Source organism: Manis javanica, chromosome 10, assembly GCF_040802235.1.
Source record: "Manis javanica isolate MJ-LG chromosome 10, MJ_LKY, whole genome shotgun sequence".
Lineage (NCBI taxonomy): Eukaryota > Metazoa > Chordata > Mammalia > Pholidota > Manidae > Manis > Manis javanica.
In genome coordinates this window covers 89,155,070-89,170,932 of record NC_133165.1, presented here as the reverse complement: position 1 = coordinate 89,170,932, position 15,863 = coordinate 89,155,070, and the positions used below count along the sequence as shown (strand labels likewise).

The 15,863-nt window shown below is 45.9% G+C and overlaps 1 protein-coding gene across 1 annotated transcript; it reads left to right on the top strand.

The window, feature by feature from the left end:
* Positions 1-3,676: 3,676 nt before the first annotated feature.
* LOC140843798 (olfactory receptor 8S1-like) lies at positions 3,677-4,615 on the top strand. Its single transcript, XM_073214230.1, has one exon. The coding sequence runs from the start codon at positions 3,677-3,679 to the stop codon at positions 4,613-4,615; it is 939 nt and encodes a 312-aa protein (XP_073070331.1).
* The last annotated feature ends 11,248 nt before the right edge of the window (positions 4,616-15,863 follow it).

Below are 15,863 nucleotides of genomic sequence, written 5' to 3'. Positions count from 1 at the left end.
CCATTTGCATAGCAGCCTATGGTGGTAGTAACCATCGTCAAAGCTTAATATTCACCATACAATGTAAATTGATTGCAAACTAGCATTTTTTAAAGGACCACCTATAGAAAAATGTTTGAACTAATCCATTCAGTCAATCCTGTGAGATAAAATCAGACATTAAAGAAATGAATGGGACAGACTTATTCTCCCGAAGAATAACATTTTAGTGATGAGGGTAATTCCCCTTCCTAGACTGTAAGTTTTCCAGGCACAAGAATATGTTATCTTACTGATAATCTCCAATTTATTTTTCAGAATTACAAATATATTGGGATGGAAATATATGCTTCTTTAGATAACATTTTTAAAATTAATCTTCCATTGCTCTCCTAAGCAATGTAACCACCTGGTCCTAAGTGCATTAATTATTATATTTGGATCATATAAAATACATCTGACTTTTCTGTCATCAAAATGGTCATGTTGAAAAAAATCTAAAAATGTAATTTATGCTATCCATGCAGATGTATATTTTAGTTGATAATAATTCCTGGAAATAAAGCTATCCCGTGAAAATGTGTTTGCTTAAAGACTGATCTTCACATGAGCCCTTTTTGGTACCAGAGTGTGGGTTGAAGGTTCATAGACTTCCTCCCAAAAATATCCAAATACAAATTTTTGTGTTTTCAGTTGCTTCAGTCATTTCATCATCAGGTTGTTTATATTTAGAAATGCAGCTTGTGTGACTAAAGGACAGTAGTATGGATGCAGGGAGGGTGCACAGCCAGCTCCCAGGGAATTCACACATGAGGCATCCAGCTACTAAGTATGAAATCTTTTTTTAAATTAAGATATCATTGATATACAATCTTATGCTCAGATTTCACATAAGCAACATTGTGGTTGCTACATTGCCCCTATTATCAAGTCCCCACCACATAGCTCATTACAGTCACTGTCCATCAGCATAGGAAGATGCTATAGAGTCACTACTTGTCTTTTCTGTGTTATACTGCTTTCCCCGTGCCCCCTCTACATTATGTGTGCTAATCATAATGCACCTTAATCCCCTTATCCTTCCCTTCCCACCCAGTTCCCGCAGTTCCTTTCCCTTTGGTAACTGTTAGTCCATTCTTGGGTTCTGTGAGTCTGCTGCTGTTTTGTTCCTTCAGTTTTTGCTTTGTTGTTATCTAAGTATGAAGTCTTGTATCGCAGGGAAATATTTCCAGCCCTGCCTCCTTTCTGAAGGGCAGCAGGCCCTCAGGAACATTTACGCAAGGTTAAAAGTGTGATGTCAACATAGAAGGTCCAAAAGTCCCACATGCCAAAGAATTCCCTGTGGCTTAGAAAGTTTACTTTACTCAGGCAACAAGTTAAAATCTGGCTTCAGGCTGTGACTTCAGGGAATAGAAGCCATTGGACAGATGTTTCTTAACTGCCAGTCTCCAGTGGCTAACACATGGCATCCTAAACAGAGATGCCATTCCATAAGACCAGATCCCAAGTCACCCATTTGCAGAGAGCTGTAGTACTATGTTTAGATTCACAGCAAGACATAAAGGAAGAGATGTCATTGAGGCAGGGCCTAGGATCAAGTGATAGGAATTCTGCAATTCTATTGTTGAGATCGCCCTGTGGAGAGGAAATGCAAGGATAAGGATGAGGGAGATTTCCCTTTAGTATATCCAGAGTTTGGCCATGGTGTTTCTGCCTACTTGTGGTATCTTATGAGAAAGAAAATATTCTGTGCTGTTCTTAGAAGAAACAGTTCTCATATGTGCGAAGAATTACTGGCTCAAGACGAGTTCATCCATGGCAGCGGAGAGAAACGGATGTGTTCTATACCAGAAAAAACAGGGAACTCGGTGGGTCAGCTATTTCTCTGAAGATATTCTCCTGCCTTGTTCCCAGCTTCTTCTGGCTCTGCTCCTCTCTCCTCGTTAGGTCTCCTCCTGACTCTCTGAGGTATGTCTTTCCACTGACGATGTTCTTTCCTCCATTCCCTCTGGGGCCCATCTCTCTCTGCCTCAGCGCACTGCTGCCTTCCATTTAGGAGGGGTTCTGTGCTCAGCTGCCCAGGAAGAGCACGTCTCTTTCCTGAGTGATATTGAGCATTGGCAATAGAGACTCTTTGCTTTCTGTGCAAAAGCTGCCTGGCCTGGGGCCCTGGATGACTAGGGAGAATGAAATCCCTCAGTTTAAACTTCCTTTCTGAGGAGAAGAGGGGAGAACAAGTCAGAGCCAATTGTGGGTTCTTGATCCTCTTTTGTAAGACCCAGAATCTAACGTTATTGAAAATCACCACTGCCAACCTAAGCCATGAACTCTGCTGAGGGAGGTGGTGGAGGGACCAGGAAAGAGGACAAGAGCCACCACAGGTTTGGGGGGGTGGGAAATCAACTCAAGAAACTTCGTCTTCTCTACTCGATTAGCACCAGCTTCCTCCCATTTCTCCTGTTTATGGATCCCTTCCCCCATGAACAGAGGTATATACACTGCTTCTCTGGAAGCTCAAATTCTGGTCAGTTTGTCTAGTCGTTCAACCTGGGGGCAGAGGTATTCTCACCCTCCTCAGCCTCCAGACCAAAGCCAGCTATCAATTCATTCATGTAAGCACTCATTAACACATTCTGGGTCATTAACAATTTCTGAGCAGAGTGGACCGAGGAGCAAGCACTTGTTATATTTCTTATTTTACAAAAATGAAACCTCACTTGCTTGATGACTTGAGAAAGTTACACATCCTCTGTTAATGAGGGAGTTACATTTTAACCCAGATTCATGTGTTGTGTGTCCCAGAATTATTCTAACTTTTCTGTAGCTACACACTTCAATTACTAGAATGAACCTCAAGTGGCTGAATTTTAGCCATTGCCAATGGCAATTATTCTGGATGAGTCCCATTTTGGATGGCAGTGAGGCCATTGGAGAGGGGTGGGAATTCAGACAGGAAAAAGAAGTTAATCTTAGATGATGGAGTGTCTTAAATGTCAAGCAGAATGTGTAGAAGTATTCCATGGGCAGGGACTGAGACATTGAGACATCTCACAAAAACAAACCCAACTAAGGTAGGAAATTGGAATTTTTTCTGGGACCTCCAATATTCTCACCTGTAAAACGGACATTCTCTTTCATTGCTACCAAATTCCTGTCCACCTCTTCACACACATATTTGCACACACCGGCCTCTCAATCTGATACCTAGAATTAAAACAGACAGTAAATATAACTGCAATAAAAATAATAAAATATAAGCAAATACAATTTGCTCTTTGTAAGCACTAATTAATTATGGAGAGGTGTTGAATAAATAATTGAGATAATGGATAAGAGACAGCAGAGAAGGGGTGAAGGGCAGCCACTCTCAGGAGCACACTGGAGTGCATGAGAGATGCTGGAGCTGAGGGCCCAAGGCCCAGAGGAAGAAGGTTAAGCAGACTGACATGGCTTTTAGAGCAGAATAAGGGCACGAAATCAAATTTAGCATGACTGATATAGAGGTTCAGGACCTGTGATGTGGATAGTGAGTAGATTGGGGGAGAAAAATGCCTGGAGGAAACCAGGTAGGATCTTTAAAATCTTGATAAAATGAAACATTGTATAGGGAGAGGATGGGGACGTCTTGGGACATTGGCAGTGGCACTGAAGGTTCTGTCCACTTCCTGTTCTTATTCCAAAGGAACAAAGGAACCGAATGGCTCTGGGGAACCACAGCGCCATCACCGAGTTCATCCTCCTGGGGCTGTCTGCAGACCCCCGTGTCCAGCCCCTGCTCTTTGCGCTGTTCCTAATGATTTACCTCCTGACCCTGCTGGGGAACCTGACGCTGCTGCTGGTGATCAGGGCTGATTCCCACCTCCACACCCCCATGTACTTCTTCCTGAGTCACCTCTCTTCCCTGGACCTTTGTTTCTCTTCGGCTACAGTGCCCAAGCTGCTGGAGAACCTCCTGTCTCAGAGGAAAACCATCTCTGTCCAGGGCTGCCTGACTCAAGTCTTCTTTGTGTTTGACTCAGGGGGCACAGAAGCCTGCCTGCTCTCAGTGATGGCCTATGACCGCTACGTTGCCATCTGCCACCCTCTGCTCTATGGCCAGAAGATAACCAACAAGCTCTGTAATGGGCTAGTGTGGGGCTCCTGGGGCCTGGGATTTCTGGACGCACTCATCAACATCCTTCCAGCTGTGAGCTTGGACTTCTGTAAGGATCAGTCCATCCCCCACTACAGCTGTGAGCTGCCCTCTCTCTTCCCTCTGTCCTGCTCTGATGTCTCCACCAACTTTACTATTTTGCTCTGCTCCAGCCTCCTGCATGGGCTTGTAACCTGTGTCCTAACTGTCTGTTCCTATACTCCTATTGTCTCCACCATCCTGAGCATCAGCTCCTCCTCAGGCAGAAGCAAGGCCTTCTCCACCTGCTCCTCCCACCTCACTGCTGTCCTCCTGTTTTATGGCTCAGCTTTCCTTCGCTATCTCACACCAACCTCAGGTTCACCCCTGGAGTTAGTGTTCTCTGTGCTGTATGGTGTGGTCACTCCCTTAGTGAATCCCCTCATCTACAGCTTGAAAAACAATGAGGTGAAAGCAGCTGTGAGAAGAACATTTATAAAATGTCTCCAGTATTCTGGTAGATGACCATAATCAGAGGATGGTGGAGAATTAGCTTACTACAGCAAGATGTTCTGGTAACTTGACAGTAAGTGTACTTTCTGATTGCTTCTGATATGGGATCCAAGAAAGGAATCTTAGAAATTCATAGTGCTACCCAGATGGCGATGAGAGCAGTATCAGGAATGAAAGAGAGGAATGCTTCTTTTCCTTTCTGAGCAGTGTTTCATCATAACACTGGTCCATGTTTATTTTTCTATTCAGGTTAGGAACATTTAGGTTATTTATAGTTATTGTTTATTACAAATAAAACTTCTATAAATATTCATGTATAAGATTTTGTGTGAACATGTTTTCACTTCTTGAGAACATATACCTAGGAGAGGATTTGCTGTGGCATGTTGTAAATATAAGTTTAACTTAATACAATTATTTTTCCAATCTCTTTTCAGGAATGTCTGTACCATTTTACATTCTCACCAGAAATATATAAAGGATTCAGTTACTCTGCAACATTGTCCATACTGGTATTATATCTTTTTATTAATTTTAGCCATTCTTAATTAAGTGTGCAGTGGTTGTACTTAGAAATACACTATACCGCAAAATAGAGTACATGTGAAAACTGATGAAGTAAGAATAATTTGTTTCACTGTCACATTCCTGTCCTTAAAAACTGCTCTCTGATGGTGTAGAAAAATATCATTTAAGAAAACTAGGTGAATAGTGCACAGGCACTTTCTGTATTATTTTTGCAAAGTTTTTAAATTCTAATTTTTCTTGAGAATAAAACATTGAAAAATATGTTAAAAACTATGGACTCTGAGTGACTATTATGTATCCTTTAGGTTCATCATGTAACAAATGTGTTTGTTGGCATCTGTAGACAATGGGAGAGGTTGTGTCTGTGTGGATGCAGGGTGTACATGGGAGATCTCTGTACCTTTCTCTGAATTTTGCTTTGAGTATAAAATATTTTTTTCTTAAAAAGTCTTAAAATGATATCTTATAGAGCAAAAATAAAGGATGAAAAGAATTAACAAGGCATGTCAAACTAAAAGGTGGAATGAGTATATTAATATTAGACAAATTCAGCTTCAGAAGAAGATATATTACCAATAATCTAGAGAGATAACATATACAGAAATTATTATATCACAAAGACATAATAATCCCAAACACAGAAAAATCACAAACGAGTGGTGCTTATTTTATAAAACTTGCTAAAATACGCCAAAAAAGGAAGAAATAAATTGGCTAATATTCTCTCAAAGAATCAAAACTGGAAAATATATTAAAAATAAAACAAAATGTTGTGATAAGCCTGTTCTTGTTCATATTACATGAAATTGAATGTAGCCAGTCTACCTATTTCAGAAGCAGGTACACCAATGTGTTCCACTCCCATATCCCAGAGATGCAGAAGCCATGTAGGAAGAGGTTCTGATGGCTTCTGCTGAAAGCAGATGCTCATGCCCACCAGCTCACCATGGGTATAGGGCCAGAGCATGGAGTGCTCCTCAACCTGGGGAAGGAGCTGCACCTCCCCCTGAGGAGACCACGGTTGTTGAATTTTTATTTGACTAACTACACCTGGGTGGGTCTTTAATATAGGAGAGGCTGGTGCCTCCTCGTCAACAGTTCTGCTCTTGGCCCCTCCCCCTCATATGCACCCCCCATCTTTCCTACCATGTCTGGGGCTGAAGGCACCTCTCCTTCCTTCACCTCCCCTAAGGCCTCCTCAACGCAGATTCTCTTGCTGCCTCCTCCCTCACTGCTGATGTATCTTCCTGTAGTGCAACATGACTTCTGAATAACTGTCTCTCTTAAGGGTACCCAGCTCCTCCAAGCAGCCCTGAAGTTTGTCTCTCTCCTTGATATCCCTTTCCACTATCTTGAGATACAAACATCCCACAATCCCAGCTGCTACATGGCCACTCAGAACCTCTAAGTAATCTTCTGTCTCACTGAAGGCTAATTCCACAGCTCCTGGTGTCTCCACACTTTCCCAATTCTGGGGAAGAGCCCACCCATCTAGGAGGTGTTTTACCCTAGACCAGTTTTCCACAAGGGGCTCTCCAAGTTGAAGCCCCACAGATAGGAGGCCCTTGGGTAAAGCTGCACCCTCTACCACAGCAGACACTGGGGCCTCCCACCAACCACAGAGGGGTTTCTGGGTGTCTCGGCACCATCTCTAGGGGCAGCCTGCCCAAGCATTACACCCATGAAGACTGATATTGGGTTCAGAGGTCCGGCCGACTAGTTCCTGGTATAACTCTGGGGAAAAATATGTTCCTAGCCTGGGACAAATTACCTTTGAAACCAAAGTCAGTCAAAGGGAGATATAACGTGGGAGAAACCAATTTATTGTTTACAAGTAGTTGTCCACTTCTGCTCGCCTGTGTCTCTTGCCACCTGCTGCAAAACGGCCCCACCTAACCTCTCCAGTCCAGATATGCTCTCACTCCCCCTTGTAATTACCTATTGATATAGAGAAGGACTACTTCTCTCCACCCCTTTGAAGCACCTATTGATATGGAGATGCCCTAAGGCCAGGTGAGAGATTCTGGAAATATTGCATTTTTACCCACACCAAAAAACTTAAAAAAATGAATCAATGTAATTTAATATAACATTTAGTAAGCAGCAGAAGAAGTCATCTTATAGATGCTGAAAAATCCTTGACCTTCAACACCAATTCGTGATTTAGAAAATAAAACATGCGTTTGTAGGATCTGAAGAATCAAAAGTTAGCATAAGTACAGCCATCTTAAGGCCTAAATACCACCCCCTAACCCAAAAGAAGGAAAATCATTAGAATCTTGAAAAACAAGTTAGCCTGTGTCAATTGTAGTGACCTTTCTGTGTCAATTGTAGTGACCTTTAGTTAGCTAACCGTAAATCAGTTAATCATACACGCCTAGCTTATCTTACTAGAACCACCCTAGACATTCCGTAGGTGATCTCATCTAATCAGACCCCAGGATGTGGCGCCAGCAAAAGATTTATGAGCCTATAGAAAAAAACCCTGTATTGTGATTATGGAAAATTTTACCCCTTTTGAAAATGCTATAAAACCTTCTGCCTTAGTGTGCTCGGGGTCCTCGTTGAGACCCGCTGCGATGGGCTGACGTGGACCCCAGCTAGTTGGCTTCTGAATAAATTCCTCTTGCTTGTTGCATCAAGAAACGTCTTTGGTGAGTGATTTGGGGCGGCGCCTTCCTCAGGGGAATCCAACATTTGGGGGCTCGTCCGGGATCGGTTGTCCACCCCGCTTCACTCCCGAAGTCGCTCTTGGAGGAAGAGGTAAGATTGGTGGCGCCTCGAGTTGTTGTTTGTGTTCTGTTTTCTGTTTCAGTGAGACCGGTCGGAGTTCTGAAGGGTACCCGTTGTCTGGCAGCCGTCTCAATCCCGTACAGGGGCTGTGACTGCGGTCGGTAGACGTACTAGAGCACCGCAGGCTGCAACCCTGGGGGACGCCTCAGGGAGGTTGGGGGGCCAGGGACGCCTGGTAGCCTCCCGTCTGTTTTTCCGGCAAACTGAACCTGATGAGATAGGGTTGATTTTTGGGCGCCGAGAATATCAACCCTCTGATTCCTTTCGGTTTCTGTTCGAGGCTCTGAAAAGAACCAAAAGCGGCCGCTGTGTGTCTAATCTGTGTGTGTCTTTGTTTTTTGTGTCCTTTACGTGTCTAATTATTGTTATACTGACAATGGGACAGACAGTGACGACCCCCCTTAGCCTGACACTAGATCATTGGACGGAAGTTAGAGCGAGGGCACGTAACTTGTCAGTAGAAGTGAAAAAGGGACCATGGCAGACTTTCTGTTCCTCCAAATGGCCCACCTTCAATGTTGGGTGGCCCTCGGAGGGGACTTTTGATCTCCCCACTTTACTAGCAGTAAAAGCTATTGTTTTTCAGGATTCGTCTCAAGGACACCCGGATCAGCAACCCTACATTGTAGTCTGGCAAGAGTTGGTGGAGAACCCACCACCCTGGGTAAAGCCCTGGGTGCAAAAGAAAATGGGCCCTCGAGTTTTAGCTGCCCAGACTCAACCTCAGAAAAAAGAAAAAGAAACTACCAAAGTTTACCCTGATACTCAAGATTCGCTTATAATTGATGATCCCCCTCCCCCTCCTTACCCTCCTGCCCCCACGGCACCCCCGGTGCCCCCGGCCCCAGCACCCCCAGCACCCCCAGCACCCCCAGCTCCGGCACCCTCAGTCCCTGATGCTGAGGCAGTAGGGCCGGCTCCGGGACCTGCCCAGGGCACCCGGCGCCGCCGAGGGGCCATCTTGGACCCACCGGGTATCTTTCCTCTCCAGTCTTATGGAGTTCCCATCCTTGGAGAAGAAGGGGAACCGCCTTTCCAACCTCTGCAATATTGGCCCTTCTCCTCTGCTGATTTGTATAATTGGAAAGCTAACCACCCGCCCTTTTCAGAGGAGCCACAGAAATTAACTGGTTTAGTAGAGTCTCTGATGTTTTCCCACCAGCCCACCTGGGATGACTGTCAGCAGCTTTTACAGGTGCTCTTCACCACGGAAGAGAGAGAGAGGATTCTCCTGGAGGCACGGAAGAATGTGCCTGGAACCGACGGACGGCCTTCGCAACTCCCTCATGACATAGAGAGGGGGTTCCCGTTGACTAGACCCAACTGGGACTTTAATTCTCCAGAAGGTAGGGAGCGACTAACCATCTATCGTCAGGCTCTGGTGGCAGGTCTCCGTGGGGCCGCAAGACGTCCCACCAATTTGGCCAAGGTAAGAGAGGTCAGCCAGGGAGCCACTGAAGCACCTGCAGTATTCTTAGAACGCCTGATAGAAGCCTTCAGGCGGTATACTCCCTTTGATCCCACTTCTGAGGGGCATAGTGCTTCAGTGGCCCTTGCTTTTATCGGGCAATCGGCACCCGACATTAGGAAAAAACTTCAGAGATTGGAAGGCTTACAGGATTTGTCGCTGAAAGATTTAGTGAAAGAAGCAGAGAAAGTTTATCATAAGAGAGAGACTGAGGAAGAGAAAGAGTTAAGGAAAGAGAAGGAGAGGGAAAGTAAAGAAGAAAAGAGAGATAGAAAGCATGAGAAAAATTTAACAAAGATCTTGGCCGCAATAGTAGAAAGTAAGGGGACGACCGCCCTCTAGTGGTAAAACTAGTAAGGCAGGGTCCCTGGGCAACCGACCTCCTTTAGATAAAGATCAGTGTGCGTACTGCAAGGAAAAGGGGCATTGGGTGAAAGAATGCCCTAAGAAACCACCACGGGGACCTCCGAAGAAAGTGTTGTCCCTGCTAGAAGATGAAGATTAGGGAAGACGGGGATCGGAGCCCCTCCCCGAGCCTAGGGTAACTCTGAAAGTGGAGGGGCAACCCGTTGAGTTTCTGGTAGATACCGGTGCTCAACATTCAGTACTGACCCAAGCTAGAGGCCCCCTTTCTAGTAAAAAGTCTTGGGTGTTCGGGGCCACGGGTCAGAAACAATATGCATGGACTACCCAAAGAACAGTAGACTTAGGAGTGGGACAAGTAAACCACTCATTCCTTGTTATACCAGAATGCCCTACACCCTTGTTGGGAAGAGACATCTTGACCAAAGTCGGGGCCCAAATATCCTTTCAGACTGAAGATACCCAAGTAACTGACAGAAAAAAGAGACCCTTGGGCCTAAGCATCCTGTCCATAAAGTTAGAAGACGAGTACCGCCTTTTTAAAGAACCAGAACCCTCCCGAGTTAATCAGAGGTGGCTCAACCAGTTTCCAGGGGCCTGGGCAGAAACGGCAGGTATGGGACTTGCTGTAAACCAGCCCCCGGTAGTCATAGAATTGAAAGCCTCAGCCTCACCAGTAACTGTGAGACAATATCCAATGAGTAAAGAGGCCAGAGATGGGATTAGGCCCCATATCCAGAGGCTCATAGAGCAGGGGATATTAGTAAAATGTAAATCCCCATGGAACACTCCCTTGCTGCCTGTAAAGAAGGCGGGAACAGGAGATTATCGACCAGTGCAAGATTTAAGAGAAGTTAATAAGAGAACACAGGACATTCATCCCACTGTGCCAAATCCTTACAACCTGCTAAGCTCTCTGGCCCCAGAAAACACTTGGTACACAGTCTTAGATTTAAAAGACGCCTTCTTTTGTTTGCGCCTGCATCAGAGTAGCCAACCGCTGTTTGCCTTTGAGTGGAAAGACCCCTCCACAGGAACTACTGGACAATTGACCTGGACTCGCTTGCCACAAGGATTCAAGAACTCACCTACCCTCTTTGACGAGGCTTTACACCAGGACTTGGCCTTTTACCGAGCCTCCAACCCGCAGGTAACCTTGTTACAATATGTTGATGACTTACTGATAGCCGCTCCTACACAGGAAGTCTGCCAAGCGGCTACTGAAGCCCTTTTGACTGAACTTGCTAGGCTGGGGTATAGAGCATCTGCCAAAAAAGCACAGATCTGCCAACAACAAGTGACTTATTTAGGGTATTCCCTGAGAGAAGGGAAAAGGTGGCTTACTGAAGCCCGGAAGCAGACTGTGACGCAGATCCCGGTCCCTACTACTCCGCGCCAAGTCCGCGAATTTCTGGGAACAGCAGGGTTCTGCAGATTATGGATACCCGGATATGCCACCTTAGCTGCCCCCCTGTACCCCCTGACCAAAGGGGCAGCCCCGTTTGTTTGGGGACCTCAACAGCAACAGGCCTTTGATGAGATCAAGAAGGCCCTCCTGTCGGCACCTGCTCTGGCCCTCCCAGACGTATCTAAGCCGTTCGTCCTTTTTGTGGATGAACGGAGTGGAGTAGCTCGGGGAGTGTTGACCCAACAATGGGGACCTTGGAAGAGACCTGTCGCCTATTTGTCAAAAAAATTAGACCCAGTAAGTAGTGGATGGCCTGCCTGTTTGAGAGTAGTGGCGGCTGTGGCCCTCCTAGTTAAAGATTCTGACAAACTGACACTGGGACAGAAACTTACTGTGGTTGCTCCACATGCGTTGGAGAGTGTAATTCGGCAGCCACCCGAGAGATGGATGTCGAATGCCAGAATGACTCACTACCAAACCTTACTCCTGAATCGTGATCGAGTAGAGTTTTCCCCCCCTGCCATCCTAAACCCGGCCACTCTGCTCCCCGAGTTGGGGAAAGAAGTGCTTCATACCTGCCAGGAAATCCTGGCTGAAGAGACAGGAACCCGCCAGGACTTGCAAGACCAGCCCTTAAGGGGCACAGGACTCCTGACTTGGTACACGGACGGGAGCAGTTACATCATGGATAGTAAAAGAATGGCTGGAGCTGCAGTAGTAGATGATGACCGAGTTGTATGGGCCAGTGGACTCCCAACGGGCACCTCTGCACAGCGAGCAGAACTCATCGCCCTGACTCAGGCCCTAAGGATGGCAGAAGGTAAGAGACTTAACGTCTACACTGACAGCAGATACGCCTTTGCCACTGCTCATATACACGGGGCTGTTTATAGACAGAGAGGGCTGTTAACTTCTGCCGGGAGAGATGTTAAAAACAAACAAGAAATTTTAGATTTGCTAGAAGCCATCCATAGGCCTAAAGAAGTAGCAATAATACATTGCCCTGGACACCAGAAAAATGACTCTCCAATAGCTCGAGGAAACCGGAGAGCAGACCAAGCCGCAAAGCAAGCGGCTCAGGGAATGAACATTTTGCCCCTCCAAGTGTGTCCGGAAGCCACTCACATCAAGAGCTTCCAGTACACACCTGAAGATCTCATTTGTATAGACAAATTAGGGTTCAAAAATTCTTCGCCCCAAGAGACATACAAGTCTGAAAAAGGGAAAGTTGTCCTGCCCCAGAGAGAGGCAGCAGAATACTTAAGGCAATTACATCAACTGACACATTTGGGAGCAAAAAACCTAAAGACCTTAGTTCGAGACTCCCCTTATCATGTTATTAAATTAGGAAAATTAGCTGATGAGATTGTAAAAAATTGTGTTCCCTGTCAATTAGTAAACGTGAGCAAAAATCAAGCAATATCCGGGAAAAGACTTCGAGGAGATTGCCCAGGAGCTTATTGGGAAGTTGACTTCACTGAAATTAAGCCTGCCAAGTATAGATATAAGTACCTTCTAGTTTTTCTAGACACATTTTCAGGATGGACAGAGGCGTTCCCCACCAAAACTGAGACAGCTCAGACGGTGTCTAAAAAGATCCTTGAAGAAATATTTCCCAGGTTTGGAATCCCAAAGGTAATTGGCTCCGACAACGGCCCTGCTTTTGTTGCCCAGGTAAGTCAGGGATTGGCCAAGATCCTGGGGACGGACTGGAAATTGCATTGTGCATACAGGCCCCAGAGCTCAGGACAGGTAGAAAGGATGAACAGAACTCTAAAAGAGACCTTGACTAAATTGTCCATAGAGACTGGCTTATGTGATTGGTTAGTCCTCCTTCCCTTCGCCCTATTTAGAGTCAGGAACACTCCCGGCCGCTTTGGACTAACGCCTTTTGAAATAATGTTTGGGGCCCCAGCTCCGCTTCAGTCAGCACATCTTCATGTATTCCCTGAGTGTGCAACTAATAAGTTTTTGCTTGAAAGGTTACGAGCTTTGGAAGCTGTGCAGAAAGAGGTGTGGGCCTCCATCAAGGAAGCCTATCGGCCAGAGGAACTCTCAGTGCCTCACCAGTTCCAGGTGGGAGACCCTGTCTATGTAAGAAGGCACCGGACAGGAAACCTCGAGCCACGGTGGAAGGGGCCTTTCGTCGTCCTCCTGACTACTCCCACAGCTGTAAAAGTGGACGGCGTCTCTTCCTGGATACACGCTTCACATCTAAAGAAGGCACCCCCGGACCCAGACTGGCGAGTAACTCGGACTGATAACCCCCTTAAGCTTCGCTTGTGTAAAAAGAATTATGCTGTTAGTAATTCTGATGTTTCTGCTACCTCCAACCCACCAGAACCCTAACCCTCATGAGCCCAGGTTACTGACATGGCAAATCATTACCCCAGCTTCCCGCCAAATAGTAGTCCAGATAACAGGACAACACCCTAAGGGAACCTGGTGGCCTACCCTCACTGTAGACGTATGCACTCTTTTCAAGCAAGACCCTAGGTATGAGGACACAGTTGGAGTACCCGGATGTAGCACTCGGGATTATATAGTGCATTGGGGCTCTGGGACTATGAAAGAAATTCAAAGTGCCTGCTTTTATGTATGCCCGGCCCCCTCAACTGATGCCGAGGTCTCACAATGTGGAGGGCAGACAGATTTTTTCTGTAAGAATTGGGGTTGTGAACAGACAGGGACATGCCATTGGCTGACAGGAAGCGCAGGGAGACCCCCTCCAGGCCTTATAAAAATCCAACGAGGTGCCACTCATGCCCAGTGCAAGACTCATCCCACCTGCAATCTCATTGATATCTCCTTCACAGATGCAGGAAAAAGGGCAGCAAACTGGGAAAAGGGGCTTACTTGGGGACTAAGACTGTACCAGAGTGGGTATGACAATGGAGTCTTATTTATGCTCAGGCTAAAAGTAGAAACTCTCCTGGCTATCCCAGTGGGACCCAACACTGTCCTGCAGGACTGGCCGCGTCTCCCAGCCCCGGCCCCCGAGCAGACCCCAGCCCCTCCTGTAGACTCTACCGCTGCTCCCTCTGTTTCCACTCCTGGTCAAGTTGCCCCTTTCCCTAGCACAGGACGACGCCTCCTTAACCTCCTTGAAGGAGCTTTTCAGGCCTTAAACACCACCAATCCTAAAACTACTGAATCCTGTTGGTTGTGTTTCTCTTCTGGGCCGCCTTATTATGAAGGATTAGGATTGTTAGGCAATTTTAATAAAACAACCCGTCACGAGATCTGTAGCTGGGGAAGCCACCGGAAACTAACTCTAACTGAAGTAACTGGAAAAGGAAAATGTTCAGGTACAGTCCCCCCCACCCATAAAGCCTTGTGTAATGAAACCGTAGCTATAACCCCCTCAGGTAAAAATGAGTATCTAGTCCCTCCCCCCGAGGGATGGTGGGCTTGTAATACTGGAGTGACCCCATGTGTCTCTACTTCTGCCTTCAATTCCTCTCGCGATTTCTGTATTATGGTTCAGCTAATACCCAGGTTAATGTATCATGATGATCTCTCATTCATAACTGAATTTGAACCTAGGCATAGATATAAAAGAGAGCCGGTCTCGCTGACCTTAGCCGTGTTGTTAGGGATAGGAGTTGCAGCCGGAGTGGGAACGGGGGCAGCTGCTATTGTTCAAGGGAACCAGCATTATGAAGGACTAAGGACTGCTATTGATGAAGACCTAAAAACAATAGAGCAATCCATTACAAAACTTGAAGAATCTCTAACTTCCCTCTCTGAGGTAGTCTTACAGAATAGACGAGGGCTGGATCTACTGTTCCTAAAAGAAGGAGGACTGTGTGCAGCTTTAAGAGAAGAATGCTGCTTTTATGCAGATCATTCCGGGATAGTAAGAGATTCAATGTCAAAACTTAGAGAGAGGCTAGATCAGAGGAAGAGAGAGCGAGAAGCAGGCCAAGGACTGTTTGAATCTTGGTTCACCAGGTCCCCGTGGTTTACAACCCTGATATCCACTCTGGCTGGGCCCCTACTCATCCTTGTGTTGCTTCTAACTTTAGGACCCTGCATGTTAAACCGGTTAATAACTTTTGTTAGAGAAAGAGTGAGTGCCGTTCATGTACTAATGTTGAAGCAACAATACCACTCACTCAACTCACAAGAAGATACAAACATTCCATGATTGGAATGCCCCAAAAAGAGAAGTGGGGAAATGTAGGATCTGAAGAATCAAAAGTTAGCATAAGTACAGCCATCTTAAGGCCTAAATACCACCCCCTAACCCAAAAGAAGGAAAATCATTAGAATCTTGAAAAACAAGTTAGTTAGCCTGTGTCAATTGTAGTGACCTTTCTGTGTCAATTGTAGTGACCTTTAGTTAGCTAACCGTAAATCAGTAAATCATACACGCCTAGCTTATCTTACTAGAACCACCCTAGACATTCCGTAGGTGATCTCCTCTAATCAGACCCCAGGATGTGGCGCCAGCAAAAGATTTATGAGCCTATAGAAAAAAACCCTGTATTGTGATTATGGAAAATTTTACCCCTTTTGAAAATGCTATAAAACCTTCTGCCTTAGTGTGCTCGGGGTCCTCGTTGAGACCCGCTGCGACGGGCTGACGTGGACCCCAGCTAGTTGGCTTCTGAATAAATTCCTCTTGCTTGTTGCATCAAGAAACGTCTTTGGTGAGTGATTTGGGGTGGCGCCTTCCTCAGGGGAATCCAACACGT

Bases quoted from the DNA above. Each gene is read 5' to 3' on its own strand.
- LOC140843798 (XM_073214230.1), top strand. From the start codon at position 3,677: ATGGCTCTGGGGAACCACAGCGCCATCACCGAGTTCATCCTCCTGGGG.